The sequence below is a fragment of the Crocodylus siamensis genome, chromosome 4 (assembly GCF_052110815.1).
Source record: "Crocodylus siamensis isolate JL-2025a chromosome 4, ASM5211081v1, whole genome shotgun sequence".
NCBI classification, from domain to species: Eukaryota; Metazoa; Chordata; order Crocodylia; family Crocodylidae; genus Crocodylus; species Crocodylus siamensis.
This window is the reverse complement of record NC_143398.1, coordinates 105,669,146-105,689,146: the sequence shown is the minus strand read 5'-3', so window position 1 is coordinate 105,689,146 and position 20,001 is coordinate 105,669,146. Positions and strand designations below refer to the sequence as shown.

At 43.4% G+C, this 20,001-nt stretch overlaps 1 protein-coding gene across 3 annotated transcripts in view; it reads left to right on the top strand.

Moving 5' to 3' along the window:
* Positions 1–19,339, top strand: part of TRIM24 (tripartite motif containing 24) — a 120,815-nt gene extending 101,476 nt beyond the window's left edge. The window contains exons 15-18 of one of the 3 annotated variants that reach the window (XM_090043266.1): positions 3,467–3,599; positions 8,359–8,433; positions 15,496–15,645; positions 17,766–19,336. In XM_090043266.1, coding sequence (XP_089899392.1) covers positions 3,467–3,599; positions 8,359–8,433; positions 15,496–15,645; positions 17,766–17,975 — 568 coding nt within the window. In that variant the 3' untranslated portion in view covers positions 17,976–19,336. Of the gene's footprint in view, positions 1–3,466; positions 3,600–8,358; positions 8,434–15,495; positions 15,646–17,765 lie in introns of all 3 variants that reach the window. The other 2 variants (XM_090043264.1, XM_090043265.1) reach the window with 2 other exon arrangements.
* Positions 19,340–20,001: the final 662 nt, after the last annotated feature.

The window sequence follows — 20,001 nt, the reverse complement described above, 5'->3', positions numbered from 1 at the left end:
TGTGATAATTACTACCTCATTCCACACTCAGGGCAGTGAGATTTATGTGAATAGGCCTTCTGGATTTGCCTGTTAAGGACCAGGTACTAAATTTGCTCAGTCCAGTTTGAAAGTTCAGAAGGTAAGAGGTAATTTGTCTCTGTAGTGCTAATGCTAATTGGAAATACAGTAAAAGCTGCATTATCTGGCATCTTACAAGCTGGCATGCTCTACTAACCAGCATGCTAGCTTGTAAGATATAGTGAAACCAGAAGTGCTTACCGTGGCACTTCCGGTTTCTCTGAGCCCCCATGGCCGGGGGTAAAAAGCCTGCGCTGCCGAGCCCCCACGGCCCAGGGGGCATAACAGGCTGTGCGGGGCCCACAGGACAGGCGACAATGCAGCAGGAGGGACAGCAATGCCGTGGGAGGGGCGGAAGGACGCCCCAGATGTGGCAGGAGAAGCAGCGGCTGGAGCCGCTCAATTAACAGACATATTTTTGTTATCTGGCATCCCCTATTACCGTGGGGATGCCAGATAACAGAGCTTTTACTGTAGTCTTATCATTCTCTTTGGTATTTCGAAGTTACTTTGCTAAAATAACACTTTGTGAGACTCCAGTATAGAAGTCCTGTATAAAAGACTGTTAGGTAATATTAAATGATATCTCTTCTCATTTGGTCATTGATCAATGATTTTGTGTAAAATACTAGGGTTTTTATCATTGGTGTTGGTTTATCACTTTTTAAAAAAGTATCACACCTGCATCCTAATTTATGCAGAGCAGGGGTGTCAAACTTATTTGGACTACAAGGCGGACCTGGATCCATCTCCAGCAGCAGCATTAACTGCTACTGTATCAGTTTAGGAAGCTCCAGGGATTACCACAGCTATCACTTTCCCTGTTGCTAGTTCCCAGAATTTAACAGCATGCTCTGCTACTGCTTGCCCCACCCCTCAAGTCCAGGACCCCTTAGGAACCCCACAGAAGGTTAATTTACAACACCTTGCATTTCTCACCTCTGCTTACACATAGCTGAGCAAGATGATTCTTGAATACCATACTTAGTTTCTGTATGTTACTATTATGGCATCTTACCTTTTGAACGTCAGATTGTGGGGCTCTCCTTTTGCTCATCCAAAAAGCCTGTTGCAGTGCTTTTAGGCCTTTCTTGGAAATCAATGCATAATGTTTTTTAGCCCTCCTTACTCAGAGAACTGCAGTCACTAATACTGTTTTTTCACTTGATCTCTACCTGCTAAACACAGCACCTGCCATAGCATTGCCAGAATGGGATAAAGACTGTTTCACTCTTCTTCTTCCTCTTCAACATCTGTCTGTTCTTCTCAAATTACAAATGTGTTCTTGTTTCTTATCATTGATTCCACCTGCTTGTACAGTTGTGGACTGTTTTCCTCTTCCTATTCACAGCTTGCAAATCTTTGTCCTGAATTGTTCTTCTTCAGGTGCATCCTGGATCCTTATCAGTCTGCTAAATACCAGGACCTCTACTGTGTCTGTCTGTATTTTAACAATAATGGTCACAATAGTGATCTGACCCTTCTGTCCTCTCTTGACTCTTTTCAGATTTCCCTGATCATTTATTCAGTGTTTCTTTACCAGGTGACATTCCTCCACTCTCCAAATCTCTGTGGAAATCCCATGTACCTCAAGCCCATGACACCCACCCCACTTTACATGCCCTGCTTCTCCCTTTGTATTCTCAAGTTAACTTCATGTGCTTGCAAAACTTTGGCTCCTGTTTATGTCAATGATATGCACGTTTCTCTCTCTACTGTTATGTTTATCTTCTATTTATTTTGACATCTTCTGATGATAACGCCTAACTATCCTGCAGTCAAATTTTATGTGACCAAAACCTGAATTCCTGATTATTTCCTCTAAAACTCTCTGCATCACACCCTATCTGCCAGTGTTGACTATATACCATTCTTTCTGTCAGTCAAGCTAATAGTCCCAGAATCCTTTGACTCCTTCCTCTCCCTTAGTCTCTGGATCTTCTGCCTCCTGTATAATGTTTCTAAAACCCACCCTTTACTTTTTGTACAGACACCCACAACTCTCATCCAAACCCCCACCATTTCATATCTTGAATAGTGCACTTTCTCCCTTACACATCTGCCCTTCTCATAATCTTCCTTTAGCTTCTCCCCTTCTATCATAACAAGTTTTAATTTCTTGTTTTCATCTTTATGGCTCAGGTGAGTTGTTTTTTTTTTTTTTTTTTTTTGGCCATGATTTGCTATGATTTAAACACTTTCTTGTGTGTATATCTTATAACATCTTTGGTTGCTATCCCTCTACTGCAGCTAGCACCCTGCTCCCCTGATCTTGATTCAAGTACTGTAAGTAATATCTTCATATAAGTAGCTAATAATTCTCATGAGTTAAAACTGAAATTTTGCTCTAGAGATGTTCATTTGTTCATTATCTTAAGGTAGGGATAGCAGAAAGTGGAAATGTTTTAAGTATCCTAATAAGATACACATACATTTTGGGGTACTTGAAGTTCTACTGAACATCTTTAAACTCAAAAGCCTGTGCTTTCATTGTCAAAAGTAACATATACTTGCTAAATAGCTACATCTTGTATCCAAAGTTCTTTCTTGCATTATCAGATGTGTAGTACAGTGCACATTTGTTATACCTACTTTTCATAATCTGTTAAAACTGATTTTTTTTTTGATTCTCTTCATTCCTGTAAAGAAGCCAGTTCAGTTTAGCCCTCTTGTGGTTATCCTCACAGGTGCAAGTGTCTATTTGGTTGGTTGGTTTTAAAGTTAAATGATAATCTCTTAGATTTGTTTAGAACTTTAAGGATATCACAAATTAGGCAGAAAAGGACAGCGAGTAAAACTGACTCAGTCGTGAAACCTTTTTTTGCTCTTTCATTTAAAATTGTAGGGTTTCCTCCCAAGAAAAAAATTGAGATTTAAGAATGAAGAAATTCCATCCTTCCAAGAGGTTGACTATAGTGCCATATATTGCATGCCAGTAGCCAGTGCCTGATAGTCATATATCTAATAAGGAAATTGACTCCTTCAGATACCACATCATCTTTTTTCTGTTTTGATGCTGCTCAATATTTATATTGCCCACTACTTGTGCTCTTCACTCCCCTGTCTCTTCATTTCTTTTAGAGTCTACCTTCTAACCAGGCAGTGGGCCTGCCATTAAAGTTTTGGTTTAAATTGTGCAACCATGTTTAATGTCTTCAGCTTAGAGGGAAGTAGATACTACTTTTGTTGTTAAATTATTCCAAAAACTAATTTCAGGGATGAGTGAGCACTTCTTCCAAAGAGGTGTCCTGTTTCTATCCTGGCTTTCTTGTGGTTGCAAGAAAATTGATACAAGAGAAATAGAACAGTAAAACTGTCCAAAAGTATTTGGAAACCCTTTACTCAAGACCTGTAACTTTTATCAAATGTCCAAAGAAATGTCTGGTTTTCTTTCCCCTTTGTTCAGTGGAGAATGGATTTGCACATTCTGTCGGGACTTGTCCAAGCCAGAAGTAGAATATGATTGTGATAACCCTAGTAACAACGCTGAAAAAAGAAAATTGGAAGGATATACAGGATTGGCACCAATAGACCGGAGGGTAAGAATACATTGTTTGTTCAGCCTCCCTACTTGTCAGACCATTTTGTTGAGGCTTTTTAAACCATGCCTTTGCTGACAGAAATGAGTTCACTAGAGGATTTCTAAATAAGCTCCAATGTCTTGGCAGTACGCTTCAAATATGCCCAGCATGTTCTGAGACATGATCTGGTGCTCTGAACCAGAACCAGAGCCAAGAATTACTGAATGTGCTACCCATGCCTCAGTATTGACTACCTCTGTTGCCTCAAGAAAAATAGTCACCGTTTCTGCCTTTTTTCCCTCACCTGAACAAATATGGTGTAAGACTAAAGTTTCTATTCTGAAAGTACTTTGTTAGTGTCCTTGTAAAGAAAGGTTTGGGGCTTTTTTAGTGAGGTTTTATGGATTTCCACTACTAAAAGATGGCCTGATACTGCAGTTGAGTCGGTGGAAATTCTGGAAGCAGTACCTTTTGCAATTCTGAATATTCCAGACTCCAAGCTGTAAAAAAAAGTGCAATTCTCCAGCCACTTCTGCTCCTTCCACCTGTGGTAGTTTGCAAAACAGAAACCTGGGCTTCCTTTCTTTTTGACTTACATTTTCCTAACAAATGTTATTTGCCAAAGCCTTTGTTTTCTTTTTTTGGTTTGTTTTTTATTTTGAGCATATGGTTTAGGCTTAATACTTCTGTAAGTGGTTGTCAACCGGGAGTATGTGTACCTGTAGGGGTTCTTAAAAAGGTCCTAGCGGGTACACAGACCTAATGTGGCTGGTTAAATGCTGCATGTGTGCATGCTGACTGGTCGCAGGGGGAGCATGTGCCCCCCCTTACTAGGGCGGCACCAGTCACCCATTCTTATTTCAGACTAGACGCTATCTAGACATGCTGGGAGAGAGTCATACCCAGACTAGGGATACACCGATAAAGATTTTTTGAGTTGATACCGATGCCCAATTATTGACCAGCCATATTGGCTGATACTGATCCGATTGCCGAGGTGCAGCCCGGCAGCTTGGAGACCACTGGCTGGCTGGTAAGTCAGTTGGAGGGAAGGGCCGTGGGGGGGCTGCAGATTGAGGCCCCCACGATGAGGTAGGGAGTGGGGCAGGGGCAGGTGCTGCATAGCTGGAGCAGGGTGGGCTGTAGGATGGAGCCATGGGCAGCTTGTACAGGGGAGGGAGGACTCCGGGGGAGGCATGGAGGGCATGTGCCCCCTGGATCTGTGTGTGGGGTGATGGCAGACTGCCTGCTACATGGTTGGGGTCAGGACTGCACCAACCTTTTCCCAGTAGCAGGGGCTGTGCTCGGACCAGGGCAAGTGGGGGTGGTGCTGGATGAGGGGATTATGCAGTGGGCTACAGCCACCTCAAAATACATCATAACCCCCCAACACACACAACCTCCCCAGACAAGCCATCCTCTCTTCATCAGGTGGATCCCATTTGCTCAGGTGGATCCTACCTCTTCCGACAAACGGGAAGTACATCTTCGTGGACAGGCTCCTAACCTAGTGAGGAGGGCTTTAAACTAGATTTGCCAGGGATGGAGATAAAAGCCTTAGGTAAGTGGGTGACCTGGAGGAAGTGCAAGCAGGAGTGGGCAACAGGGGAGGTGTTCTCATTCTTCCTGAGAAAGTAGGGCAGTCAGTCAGCTAGTTTTGTTAGGTGCCTGTACACGAACGCGTGGAGCCCGGGAAATGAGCAGGAAGAATTGGAAGTCCTTGCACAGTCTTGGAACTACGATGTGATTGGAATAACAGAGACTTGGTGGAATAGCATGCATGATTGCAGCACTGTCATGGATGGGTGTGAACTGTTCAGGAAGGATAGACAGGGGAGAAGAGGAGGACTTGCACTTTATGTAAAAGATTGCTCAGGACTCCAGTATGAAGCTTTGGAGTACAGCTTCCTGGTGCAAGTGCTGGAGCAGCCAACTAAGGGCTGTGCTGTTCTTGACCTGCTGCTCACAAACAGAAGAGTTGGTGGGGAATGTAATAGTGGATGGCAACAGGGGCAGCAGTGACCATGAGATGATAGAGTTCAGGATCCTGACAAAAGGAAGTAAGGAAAGCAGCAGAGTAAGGACCCTGGACTTCAGAAAACACAGACTTTGACTCACTCAGGGAACTCATGGGCAGGATCCCCTGGGAAGCCAGGGAGAGGAGTCCAGGAAAGCTGGCTGTACTTCAAAAAAGCCTTACTGAGAGTGCAGGAACAAATCATCCCAATGTGCAGGAAGACTAGCAAGTATGGCAGAAGACCAACTTAGCCTTGCAGGGAACTCTTCAGTAAGCTAAATCACAAAAAGGAAGCTTATAAGAAGTGGAAACTTGGACAAAAAACTAGGGAGGAGCATAAGAATATTGCTTGGGCATGCATGGATGAAATCGAGGAGGCCAAAGCACAGTTGGAGTTGCCACTAGAAGGGTAACTAGAAGGATTTCTACCAGTATGTCAGTAATAAGAGGAGGATCAGGGAAAGTGTGAGTTCCTTACTGAATGGCAAAGGCAACCTGGTGACAGAGGATGCAGAAAAGGCCGAAGTACTTAATGCCTTTTTCACGTCAATCTTTACTGGCAAGGTCAGCACCCAGACTACTGCACAGAACAGTTCGGGGAGGAGATGAGCAGCTAACTGTGGCAAAAGAGCAGGTTAGGGACTATTTAGAGAAGCTGGGCATATGAGTCCATGGGGCTGAATGGGATGTACCCAATGGTTCTGAGGGACTTGGCTGATGTGATTGCACAGCCAGTGGCCATCACCTTTGAAAACTCATGGTGATTGGAAAAGGGCAAATATGATGATTGGATAAGGGCAAATATTTAGTGCCTATATTTAAGAAAGGGAAAAACGAGGATCTTGGGAACTACATGCTGGTCAGCTTCATCTTGGTCCCTGGAAAAATCATGGAGCAGGTCCTCAAGGAATCAATTTCTAAGCTCTTGGAGGAGAAGCAGGTAATTAGGAACAGTCAGGGTGGATTCACCAAGGGCAAGTCATGCCTGACCAGCCTGATTGCCTTCTATAAACTGGCTCTGTGGATATGGAGAGACCACTGGATGTGGTGTACCTTGACTTTAGCAAAGCTTTTGATATGGTCTCCCACAGCATTCTTACAGGCAGGCTAAGGAAGTACAGGTTGGATGAATGGACTGCAAGGTGGATTGAAAACTGGCTGGATCATTGGGCTCAGAGGTCAGTAGTCAATAGCTTGATGTCTAGTTGGCATCCAGTATCAAGTGGAGTGCCCCAAGGGTCAGTCCTAGGGCCAGTTCTGTTCCATAGCTTCATCAGTGACCTGGAAGATAGGATGGAGTGCACCCTCAGGAAGTTTTCAGATGACACCATGCTGGAGGGAGTAGTAAGTACACTGGAGGGTGGAGTTAAGATTCAGAGAGACCTAGACTAATTGGAAGACTGGACCAAAAGGAATCTCACGCAGTTCAGTAAGGACAAGTACAAAGTCCTGCAGTTAAGTTAGAACAGTCCAATGCACTGGTACAGGCTGGGGACTGACTGGTTAAGCAGCAGCTCTGCAGAAAAGGACCTTGGGGTTACAGTGGGCAATAAGATGAATATAAGCTAATAGTGTGTGTGCCCTTGTTGCCAAGAAGGCTAATGGCATACTGGGCTGCATTGGTAGGAGTGTTGCCAGATGATTAAGGGAAGTTATTCCCCTCTCTTCAGCACTAGTGAGGCCACATGTAAAGTACGGTGTCCGGTTCCCCCCGCCCCCCCTGCACTACAAAAAGGATATGGACAAATTGGAGAAAGTCCAGAAGAGGGCAGTGAAAATGGTTAGGGGGCTGGAGGGCACGTCTTCTGAGGAGAGGAACTGGGCTTATTTAATCTAGAGAAGAGAGGCAATTTAATAGTAGCCTTCAACTACCTGGAGGGGGGTTTGAAAGAGGCTGGAGCTGGACTGTTCTCCTGGAGTGTTCTCAGTGGTGGCAGATGACAGAACAAGGAGCAATGGTCTCAGGTTGCAGCAAGGGAAGTTTAGGTTGGATATTGGGAAAAACATGTTCACTAGGAGGGTGGTAAAACACTGGAACAGGTTACCCAGAGAGGTTGTAGAATCTCCATCCTTGGAAGTTTTCAAGACCCAACTAGACAAAGCCTTGGCTATGATGATCTAGTTGGGGATGGTCCTGCTTTAATCAGGGGTTTGGATTAAATGACCTCCTGAGGTCCCTTCCAACCCTCATTTTCTATGAATCAGTGATTTTAGAACCATTATTTAAAAGGGCTGACAAAAAGGAAGGATGCCACTTTCATTCTCATTTTTCAGGATGAATTTACAGAACTAGCAGTTAAAGCATCCTTTCCCTCTATAATCCTTTTGACCCAAGAGCATCTTTGTTGTCATGCTTTTGGGATTGAAGAGTAAGAGTTACTGTGGCCTTGCTATCATGATATAGGTATCAGTGTGTGTGGGCAAGTTATATTCTCCTTCAGTTTGTTTCCTGATAGGCCATATACTCAATGGCACTAAGGAAAAAGAGAATTACACTGTAGGTAATTGAGTGGATGTTCTTTCATATTATGAGGCTCTGTATTGGTATGTATATGTACACTGAAGATGATGAATACCTTGATTTTAAAAAGCAATTAACTTGTTAAGGTCTGGAGCTTCGAAATGTATTTCATTTTTCTAGTGATGATCATGGGAGCACTAAGTATCTGTCTGAAAAAATTTAATATAATAAATTATAGAAGGTAAAAATGGAGAGTTTTCTAATACGCAGCTATTGTCCCTTTTTTCCTTTATGTACAGAAGTGTGAAAGGTTACTGCTGTACCTCTACTGCCATGAAATGAGCCTTGCTTTTCAAGATCCAGTTCCTCCCACGGTAGGTAGATGACTTCCTGAGGTCCCTTCCAGCCCTAATTTTCTAAGTACATAATTTTGCCTTGTGATACTCACTAAAACACGTGGCACCATTGTTGGCATCGCTGTTCCCAGTAATAACCCACCCTCAGATGGATAAGTTACTTAGCTATTCAGTTTACCAAATGTTTGCTTTAATTGTTAAGATGGGCAAGGAATAGGCTAGCTCTAGTGTTGAAAGTTTGAGAGCAATCCCCCATCACCATAAATTATGTAGCTGAGATCCTTGCATTTGGAGGCATTTGTAGACTGTCACAGGGAACAGGCCTTCACCCACTAACTACAGCTAGTCATTCAAGGCTGAGAAGACCACGGTATCTCCCTTGCTATGCATGAGAAGTCTAAAGCCAAAAGGCTTGTGATTTGAGTGTTTTTGTCACAAGCCCTAGGATCCTTCAAAAGTTTATATACAGATGAGGAGCAGGGCAGCCTGGAGGGTGGACCCACACTAATCATATCTGGCCAGGCTAAGGAAGGGAGCTACAGGGGGATTCTAGTTGAACTGTTTGGGTCCCTGTTTGGTGATGTTTGCCAGACATTTAAGGCTGGTGAGGAAACAGGAATCACTGGAAATGGGTAAGAAAGGTACAGCTTAGCTGTGGGAGTGAAGAAGAAGTTTAAATGTGTTCAATGTAGTGGCTGGAAAAAGAGTTGGCACTGAGGGGGACTCTGTGCAATGGGCGCTGCCATGCATCTTATTCAGATTGGCTGCACTACCCTATATTTGTCGCATGTTCCTAGCCTTTTTTTTTAGGCTATCTGGCAAGGGAGATACCGTGACCAAGGTAGGGGACTTTACACTTTTTGTGGATGGATCATATATGATGGATTGTGAACCGCTTTTCTGGTCTCTATATCATTCTGGATCCTAAACCTGCCTTCCAGTGTCTGCGATTTCATCCAACTTGGTGCCATCAGCAAATTTTCTGAGTGTCCTTTTAGTCCCGTCATTCAAATCATAACTGAAGATATTGAACAGTACTTGGCCCCAGGAGAGACCCCCAGGGAGTTCTACTTGATATCTCCTTCCAAGTAAATATTGACTACTTGTTGAGTACAGTCCAACCGGTGATGCAACCAGTTATGTACCCTGCCCTCCCTACTCTATTTCCTTAGCTTGTTAGTCAGTATGTCTTGGTTGGCAGTGTCAAAACCTTGTGAAAGTCAAGGTGCATCACACTGAGTACTCTCCCACATCCATACAGCCTATCACCTGATAGAAGGAAATCATGTTGGTGAATCCATGCTGACTGTTCCTGTTCACCTTGTTCTCTTTTCAGTGGGCTCGTCTACTACTACACAGTACTATTGTGTAGTAGTGTTGTGTCTCAAAAACCTTGCCAAAACCACACTGCACAGTACTATTAGGCTACTGCATAGTAGTGTCACTTAAAAGGCATTCACTGGCTCTACTGCACAGTAACTCCAGTTACTGTGCATTTATTTAGTACTTGCTTATACAAGTAGTAAATCAATCAGCAGTAACCACTATGCAGTAGCGGCTCATGTAAACACACCCCCTGACCTTGATACCATGATGTTTCCAGGTATCAAGGTCAGGTTGATTGTTCTAATTCCTCAGAACCTCTTTCTTCCCTTTCTTAAAGATGAGCGCTGTATTTGTCCTTCTACAGCCATCTGGGATCTCACCCAAGCTCCAGAAATCCTCAAGAAGGATAGCCAATGGCTCTGTAATTACCTCAGCCAATTTCTTCAGTACCCTAAGGTGCATCCCATCCAGCCCTGCCAACCTGAAAGCATTGAGCTTCTCTAAGTAATCCCTAACCTGTTCTTCTACTACTTCAGCCTGTTTGTCTCCTTTCATATCTTTGCTGCCAACTGCCCTTGTCATCTGATAGCCGTCCTATTCGTGAAGACTGCAGTAAAAAAGGCATTAAATACTCTGCCTTCCCTGCATCATCCGTAATTAGATTGCCTTCTGCATTCTGTAAGGGGGCTATAGTTTCTTTGGCCACTGCCTTATTTTTCACATACTGGTAGGCTTTCTCTATATTATCTTTTATGTCCCTTGCCAGTTGTCTTGGCCTTTGTAATTTCCCCCCCTGCACCCCTGTGTGATGCACTCATATTCATCTCTAGAAATATGGCCAGTTTGCCACTTTTTGTAGGATTCCTTTTTGAGTTTTCACCTCAATGAAGAGATTGCTGTCTAGCCACATTGGTCTTCTGCTGCACTTCCCATTCTTCTGAACTCCTTTATCCCTCAGACTTGCTTCCCAGGGAATCCTGCCCACCGGCTTGCTAAAGTCTGCCGTTTTGAAGTCCAGTGTCTTTATTCTGCTGATCTCTTCCCTTCCTCCCATCTAGGATCTCGAACTCCATTCCGTGGTCACTGCCACCCAAGTTGCTTTCCACCTTTTCTTTCTCAACTAATTCCTTTGTTTGTGAGCAGCAAATCAAGAAGAGTGTTTCCCCTTGTTGGCCTTTCTATCGCTCAAAACAAAGCTATCTTGACACATTCCCAAGAATTTTCTGAACTGCTTGTGCATTGCTGTGTTTCCCTCCAAGCAGATGACCCAATAATTAAAGTCCTCCACAATAACAAGATCCTGCGGTTTGCAAGCTATTGTCAACTGCCTTTTGCACCACCTCCTTGTTACAGGTTTGGTGACATGGAGCAAACATTCCCATAACATCACTCTTGCTGCTCTCCCCTCTGAGCTTTACCCAGAGGCTTTTAGTAGACCTACTTTCCACCCTGTACTGCACCTCAGAACACATGTATGTTGCCTTTGTATATATAGGAAAACAACATCTCCTTTTTTCCTCTCTCTGTTCTTCCTGGACAAGCTGTCCCCATCCATGACTGTCCTCCAGTTATGTGAACTGATCCCACCACGTCTCTGTAATGCCAATTGCATCACAATTCTGTGATTTGTATATCTTCTCCCTGAGAACATTGCTAAGGCTTCCACTGTTGCTTCCACTGCCTGAGTTGTTTTTGTTTTTTTTGTCTAGGTCCCCTGGTCCTTAACTTGCCTCTGGGCTTTTGTCTCCATCCCCAGTGAACCTTGTTTTAAAGCCCACCTCACCAGGTTAGCAAGCCTGTATACAAAATCATTCTTCCCTCTCTCTGTCAGGGGGACCTGTCTCTTCCCAGCAGCCCATCTTGTTGGAATGTCACACCCCATGGTCAAAGCCCTGCTGGCAACACCAGCTATGTAGCCATGTGTTGATCTCCAAGATGTTTCTGTTCTTAGCTGGAGCTGTACCTTTGACTGGAAGGATCTGTGAGAACATTACCTACTTCACCCTTGCACCCAGTAAGAAAAATTAAAAGCTTGGCTTGTTTAGCATAGCAAAATGAAAATTCAGAGAGGATATAGAAGGAGAATCCATCAGAATCTAATGGTTCTTTGGACTTGTGTACTTAAACTACATCACACCTGGCTGGCTTTTATTCCCCAACTTGACTGACTAGAAATTTAGGAAATTTGGTTGTCACGCCAGACGACAAAGCCAACATATTTAACAATTTCTTTGCCTCCATTTTCCTAAGCAGGGACCAGAACAGTCACGCCCCCACTGGGCCCTCCTCAGGCCCCAGGGGAGGCACACCTAGGCCACTAGATCCCCGCTCAGCCTTCTCTTCTGGAGGCTGAACAGGTTCAGGTCCTGTAGCCTGTCCTCATAGGGCCTGCCCTGCTGCCACCTGATCATGTGAGTGGCCCTCCTCTGGACCCTCTCCATGTTGTCCACTTCCCTCCTGAAGTGCGGCGCCCAGAACTGGATGCAGTACTCCAACTGCGGCCTGACCAGTGCGGCATAGAAGGAGAGTATCACCTCCTTGAACCTGCTTGAGATGCATCTGTGGATGCATGACAAGGTGTGGTTGGCCTTCCTGACTACATCCCCGCACTGTCGGCCCATGTTCATCTTGGAGTCAATGATCCTGGAGCTATCGTGAGATATACAGGATATGATTGCTCCCTAAATGTTTTGTGGGACCTGAACACCAAGAAAGGGAAATAACTGTTTAAACTAAATCTTGTGTTGGTCCAAGAACAGATTTTACGTCACATATAAATGTTAAACTGGAAATCAGAAGTAAGTTCCAACCTTGAGAGCAGAGAGGTTTTGAAATGGTCTTCCAGTAGGAGTTGTGAGAATTAAATGTGAAATTAGTTTTAACTGGAGCTTATATGACATGGTTGCCTGCACTAGTAAGGGCTGGACTCGGTGACATTGGGAGGTCCGTTGCTGTCTTTTGTTCTTATACAAAAATTGAAATTCTATGGTCAGTAAATCCCAGTAGAGATTTAATGCGAAACTAAATTAGTAATTCACAGCAAATTAACAAACTTCTTATACAGGACTATAAAATAAAGGACAATTAGAACTAGGAAGAATTCAAGTTTCTCAATCAGAACAGTAATCCTGAAGATCCCTGCTCAGCTGCCACCTAAACTTAGAGGCTCCTAAACTTCATAGGTGTCTCACTTTGGCCGTAAAGTGAGTTCTGCTCTGCACATGCCCAGAAGCCCTTCCAAGTAGAAAAAATGTATTTGTGTAGTAATATCATGTGGGTGTGTCCTTTTCTCCCTCTTTCATCAGCATGAAACATATCATTAAAAACTTTTTAAGTCTAGATCACTGAGCTAAAGAGTTAGAGATTGGGTATATGAGAGAGATGAAATGATAAAGAAAATGTCATGTAATATGTATATATAGATTGCATATTACTGGGCTTGAGAGGTTTTTCTTAAAATGTGGTTTTATCTACAAAAGAGACTTGTTAATGACATAGGATTTCCTGTCTCATTTCCTCTTTACATACTAATTTGTCATTAAAAAGTTACATTTTTTCCCTAAAAGTAGCCCTGGAAATTCAACCTGGGATTTTAAAACCACATTAATATATTTCACCAAATCCCATTCTTTGTGACACATGCATATGCTTTCCCATTAGTGAGCTTGCAACAATTTGATTAATTGGCCTTGTGAATGGAACTTAGCAAATGGACAGATTCACAGAAGTTTAGGGCTGGAAGGGACCTCATGAGATCATTGGGTCCAGCCCCCGCGCTCTGGGGGGGAGAGACTCTCTGGTTGACCCATCTAACTAATCTGTCTAGATCCTTCTGGATCGTCAGCCTACCCTGATGCATGGCCACACTTCCCCATAGCTTAGTGTCATCAACAGACTTTGCCAGTTAAAGTTAATTCATGTACAAAATCAATTATTGAATTTTACTTTCTTCAGCACTTCAGGCTTAAAGTTAAGTTTGTTTGGGGGTTTTTTACCATATCTTTTCAGTAGTTCATATTGCTGTTCTGAGTGTGGATTTGCATTATGGAAGTATGTGTGCGCCAGGGGCATATATAGTTTCATAATTAGTAGGGTCAGAAGGGACCTAAGCAGATCATCAAGTCCAACCCCCTGCCATGGCAGGAAAGAGTACTGGGGTCAAACGACCCCAGCAAGGTGTTCAGCCAGCCTCCTTTTAAAGACCCCCAGGCTAAGAGCCAGCACCACTTCTCTTGGAAGTTGGTTCCAGATCCTAGCTGCCCTGACAGTGAAGTAGCACCTCCTGATGTCTAGCCTGAATCTACCCTCTGCCAGCTTGTGACCATTATTTCTAGTCATGACCATTATTTCTAGTCACTCCTGGTAGCACTCGGTGGAACAGGGACTCCCCCAATGCCTGCTGGTCCCCTCTGACTAGTTTGTAACAGGCCACTAGATCTCCCCTCAGCCTTCTCTTCTGGAGGCTGAACAGGTTCAGGTCCCGTAGCCTCTCCTCGTAGGGCCTGCCCTGCTGTCCCCTGATCATGCGAGTGGCCCCCCTCTGGACCCTCTCCATGTTGTCCACATCCCTCTTGAAGTGCGGCGCCCAGAACTGGATGCAGTACTCCAGCTGCGGCCTGACCAGTGCCGCATAGTTGGGGAGTATCACCTCCTTGAACCTGCTTGAGATGCATCTGTGGATGCATGACAAGGTGCGGTTGGCCTTCCTGACTGCATCCCCACACTGCCGGCCCATGTTCATCTTGGCATCAGTGATGACTCCAAGATCCTTTTCTGCCCCTGCAGTAACAAGAAGGGAGTTCCCCAGCCTGTAGGTATGGTGCTGGTTCTTCCTCCCCAGGTGCATCACTTTGCACTTGTCAGTGTTGAATCCCATCCTATTCTCGTTCGCCCACCCCTGTAACCTGTCTAGTTCCGATTGCAGCCTATTCCTCCCTTCTAGCATGCCCACTTCTCCCCACATCTTAGTGTCATCTGCAAATTTGAACAGGGTGCTTTTTACCCCCTCATCCAAGTCACTGATTGAGATGTTGAACAGTGCGGGCCTGAGGACTGAGCCCTGCGGAACCCCACTGCCCACATCCCTCCAGGTTGAAAATGACCCATCCACCACCACTCTCTGGGTGCAGCCCTCCAGCCAGGTAGTTACCCACCTGAATGTAGGCATTGATGCCAGTCTCCTAATTTTTTTAGAGAATGGGGTGAGAGACAGTGTTGAAGTCCTTCCTAAAGTCCAGAAAGACTACGTACACGGCTACCCCTGCATCTAAGGATTTGGTGATCTGGTCGTAGAAGGCCACCAGGTTGGTCTGACAGGACCTGCCTCTAATGAACCTGTATTGGTTGCCCCTAAGCATAATCTCCCCTGCTGGCCCCTCGCAGACATGCGCCAGGATAATTCTCTCAAAAAGTTTACCCAGGGCCGAGGCATAGCTGCAACAGAAAGCTGCATGGGCAAGCCAGGATGCTTTAGCTGTTTGTTGCAACATCAGCTGTTCATGTGCAAGAAACTGTAGAAAGCAACTACATCCTGTAGCTAAGGTGACAGTTTTAAAAAGTAAAAATGCATTTGAGTTGCTAAAGCAAACCATTATGACAGAGCCAAACTCTAAAGTGCTAATATAACATTTTTACATCTTCAAACTGTTTTTCAGTGGCAAACCTAGAGAGGTTTTTTTTCCTGAAGGTGACCATTCAAAATAGTGAACTGCTTACATGCACACAGTTGTTCATCATGCTAATATTTTTCTGTAGGTACCTGATTACTACAAAATAATCAAGAAGCCAATGGACTTGTCAACTATCAAAAACAGATTACAAGTAAACCATTCATTCTACTCAAAGCCAGAGGATGTTGTGACTGATTTCAGACTGATTTTCCAAAATTGTGCTGAATTTAATGAGGTCAGAAAAGTAAAAACCTTTCTATTTGTTTTACAAGTTTAAGTGTTTCTAGGGAAAAAAAGAACTTGTGGCAGAAGATAGAATTTCATGATATACCTGACATAAGAACTTAATCTTTGGTGACTGCAGTCAAAACTGTGTTGCTATTGGATAAGTGAGCAGGGTAGGCGATGCCACTGAAACAGGGAAGGAGATTTTTATAGCAAATAGTGGGTGCATCTACACTTGCATTAAGGCACTTTTTCTAATGCACATTAAATTTAGTACCTCCAATGTGTGAGGTACTAAAGAAATGTGCATTAGACTGCCTTAATGCTCAGTAACAAATGTGCATGGTTTTTAAGTGACGCTTAATGGTAGCCTATTTAACTGTGCTACCGCAATTGCGTGTTTTTTTACATGATATTTTAAAGTGCAGTAAAATAGGCTACTGTGCATTAAAATGCACATGTAGATGCACCCAGTGTGATTTAATCCTTACTGCTCCAAAGCAGAATTTTTGGAAGCAGAATTTTTATGTCCTCTGTACTTTCCCATTCCTAGATGTGCTGCCTTCTCAACCCCCTACTGAATAGATTTTTCTAATGCCCTTCCTCCTTCCTCTAACCTTTCTATAAATGATGGACTTCTTATTCACCACCTCAACTTATCCTGTTCCTTAGCCAGCCTTTTAAGCTTTGTATTTCCTGTGCTGCAAAATTTCCAGCTACTTCTAGCTTTTCTTAACTTTAGTTGTTCTTTATATGAAGTGGGTGATATAGCAATGGGAAAGGGACATGGGTCCCAGGTGGGCTAGCAAAGGAAGGGTATTGCTAGCAGTAACAAAGGTTTGAACATAACTGGTGTCAGCCTGGGTCACAACAAATTGCCTGCTGTACCCTCCAATTGCACCTGGAAATTTGACCCACACTGATGGTGTAAAACACCTGAAGGCAGGGCTGCCTGACTCGTGGCATATGTTACTCAAGTGATAAGAGCATCTGCTACACATAAACATGAGCCCCAGACAGCCAGGCTCAAGAGCCTCAGGGTTCATGGAGCTGAGGAGGGGCTGGGCAGGACATAGCTGCAGGAATAGGTGTCACCACCAAGAGCTAGATTAACCCTTCCCTGGGCCTACAGCCATCACTGAATTAAATTTTTGGATTCTCACCCATTCAGCATATAAAATTGTAACAGTTGCAGGGCTATAGAAGAGTTAACCTGACTCTTGGTGGTAATACCTCCTCTTACAACTTTATTCTTCCCTTCCTCTCTCCCCATCCCAGCTCTGATTTGCATAGCTTGGAGGCTCAAGCCCCTTGCCTTCATTCCAGTTCTCCAGGCACAAACTATTATCATGTATGGCTCTGGGAGGCATGGATCAAGTAGAAGCCTGTAATTTTTGTCATGCCTGCCAAAAAGTTTAACCACCACTCCCTTAAGGCTTCCTAATGTTTCAGATATAACCATCATCCATTTGGAAAAGGGTATGGACAAGTGTATTAAGCTACAGTTCTTTAAAAGGAGGTGGGGACTTGCCATACATTGCTGACACAAGAACTGTTCCTATACATATACTGTGGTATGTGAAAGCTTAACTTGTAGTTTTTGCCTTACTTCATCAAAGTTCTAACTTTCACACCCTGCAGGGTAAACTGCTGACACATACAGACTTACCATAGAGCAACTGAGGTGTGAGAAGTTTTTACTTCCTTTTAACTCATCGTAATTTGTCCATTTGTTAATATCCCAAATGTTACTTTGTTCATATTCTGCTTTAAAAAAGTCTAATGGGTAGATAAATAGTTTAGCAATCTAAGCCTCTGCTCCAAAAGTTTTGAACCAACCCCTTTTTGAGGGGGCTAACTATAACATCTCTTGTCTGCTCTTGAGTGTTAGATTCCGTGGCAATACTGTAAATTAAAAAGTGTTTTTTCCAGTGTTGGCACTGCTCAGAATGTTCCCTCCATCATTGTTCTGCAGAATTCTGTGATTATTTGCTACCTTACCTCCTAAAGATGGATATCTTCCATTTATACTTGTTTTACTGAATTTGCAAATGCATTGGAATTCTTTGGGTACTTACGTACGTGTATAACCTTTGCATGATACGCTGATATTGTTAATTCACCCAACAGCCTGATTCGGAAGTAGCAGATGCTGGCATGAAACTTGAAGTATACTTTGAAGAGCTTCTAAAAAGCCTTTATGCTGAGAAGAAATTCCCTGTACAACCTCACTCCCGGGCTGAGAATGAAAATTCAGAACTTGCTGATGACTCGGACAATGATTTTGTACAGCCCCGGAAAAAACGTCTCAAAGTAGAAGACCGCCAGTTCCTTAAATGAATCGCATGTACTGTTACGAAGCTTTTTTAAAACTACAAAGTATTTATCTGTCAGTTGTCAAGAAGGAAAATTATGACCATTTTGACCTGTAGGTTTGTGATGTTTACTAGACTTTTTTTTCTCCGCCCTTCAAACACAAATCTACTGGAAATTGAGGCATGTGGAGAGACTTTTCTGTGATGTTCAATACTTACATCTCACTTTTGGAATACCACTAAAAGAGCAACCTGAGGTGACAGTTGCTCAACTCTGCTTAAGGGAAGAAAAAAAGATTTTGTACAGAATTAAACTGTAAAATGTTACATGAGTTCATCATGTGGCTTTCTCACGTTATGAGAAAATGTGATATCACCAGACATTAATTCTACCAAAGGCATGTGGCTGGCCATAATTTGAGTTCTTTGTACTGTATTTAACCCCAAAGCCATGAAAGCAGATGATGTAATATTGTTGTCCTAGGATACCTGATTGGTACAATGGAAGTGTAGTTGCCCCCAAAGAAATTACTGGTGATAATTTGAAACATGTGGGGAGTGTATTAAAATATATTAAAAAAAAGGGGAATTTGTTTAGATTTTTTTATAGAGAAAGGAAGGTTCTTCCTCTTGCATCAGGAGTTTGATTTCTCCTGATCTGGTGGTGAATAAAAGCAACCAAATGCCTCTGAACTGTTTGCTAAAGAATGAGAAATAGATTCTGTGTACGTGCATTAGTGGAAGTAACAACCAGTTTGCAACAAAAGTGTGATTACTTTTACCTGTGGTTCTTGTTCTCTGTTTTTTGTTTCGGGTGAAAGTATCCTCTTTTCCTAAAATCTTTTGATACTTTATTGACAGTTGAAAAAATTGAATTTTTTCAGAATGCAAAATTCCTGTTCCATCCCTTTCACGGAGCAGGTAGTGGGGTGAGTCATCCTAGGCTGATCTGAAACGTTGCAAGTTGGAAAGCATGAAACACTGTTCAGTATTCCTGCTGTCTTTTTTTGCCTCTGCTGGCCCTCACCAGAGTTCTGGCTTAGTGTTTTTAAGAAAAGAGATATCACCCCTTACTGTGCTCCATCCCTTCTCAAGCAATTACCATTTTAGTCCCAGCTACTCAACTTCAATACCTGCTTCATCTACCAGCATGTATGACAGCTGAACTTCAGAAAATGTGGGCATACTCTCCTTGCAGTAGGGGTTTGCTTCACTGTGATGGCAATATGAACTAATGAGTGACTGCCAAGAACACCTGCAGAAGCACAGACTTGCTTGACTGTGTGGCACTTGATGGGCTACGAAGAAGGTTGGAGGTTTGTCTGCTACTCTCTGGCAGAGCTCTTTGAAGAAGGAAAGCTTTCAGTGAGAAATAATGGAGGTGAACCCTACAAAAAAGCAAATGTTGCTGTTGTTGTTGTTAGATGAGATGCAACCAGATCCTTTTTACTTCTAGATTGCCAACGTAAACTTCCACTACAAAAACAGCCTGTTGTTTTAGATGCTACAGCAACAGCGGTATTAAAATTTCACTCTGCTCTTGAAATTCATTTTAGATTTGGCTTAGCTATAAACTTGAAAATCACGGCTCTCTTCCTGTATCCTGCTTCTTTGGGAAAACGTTGGTAACCTGAGGGAGCAGCTGCATCAGCACCCTACATTCCCAAGAGGCAGTGGAGAACCACCAGAGCAGCAGCAGTTAACATAGCAGGACTGGAAAAGCCACATGTGGGTGGGTGTGTGTGTATAACCATATGACACACTATACGATAGCTCCAAGTGCATGTATAGGAAACATATCGCAACAACATTTCACTAGAAAGGTGAAACAAAAACAAAACATTTGCAATTGGGGGTAGATTTAGCTTTGTGTTCATCAGGTGATGTTTTGCCATTGGTATGCCTATGAGGGGTCTGAGGTGCAGATTTGAGTGTACAAACCTCTGATCATTTGGTCAAGGGGGCTGCAAGATGCAGCACTGAGATAAATTTTGCTAGAATTGTTTCAAAGGCAAGTGAGGCTCATTCCAGGCTGCAGAGCTGAAAAAAGC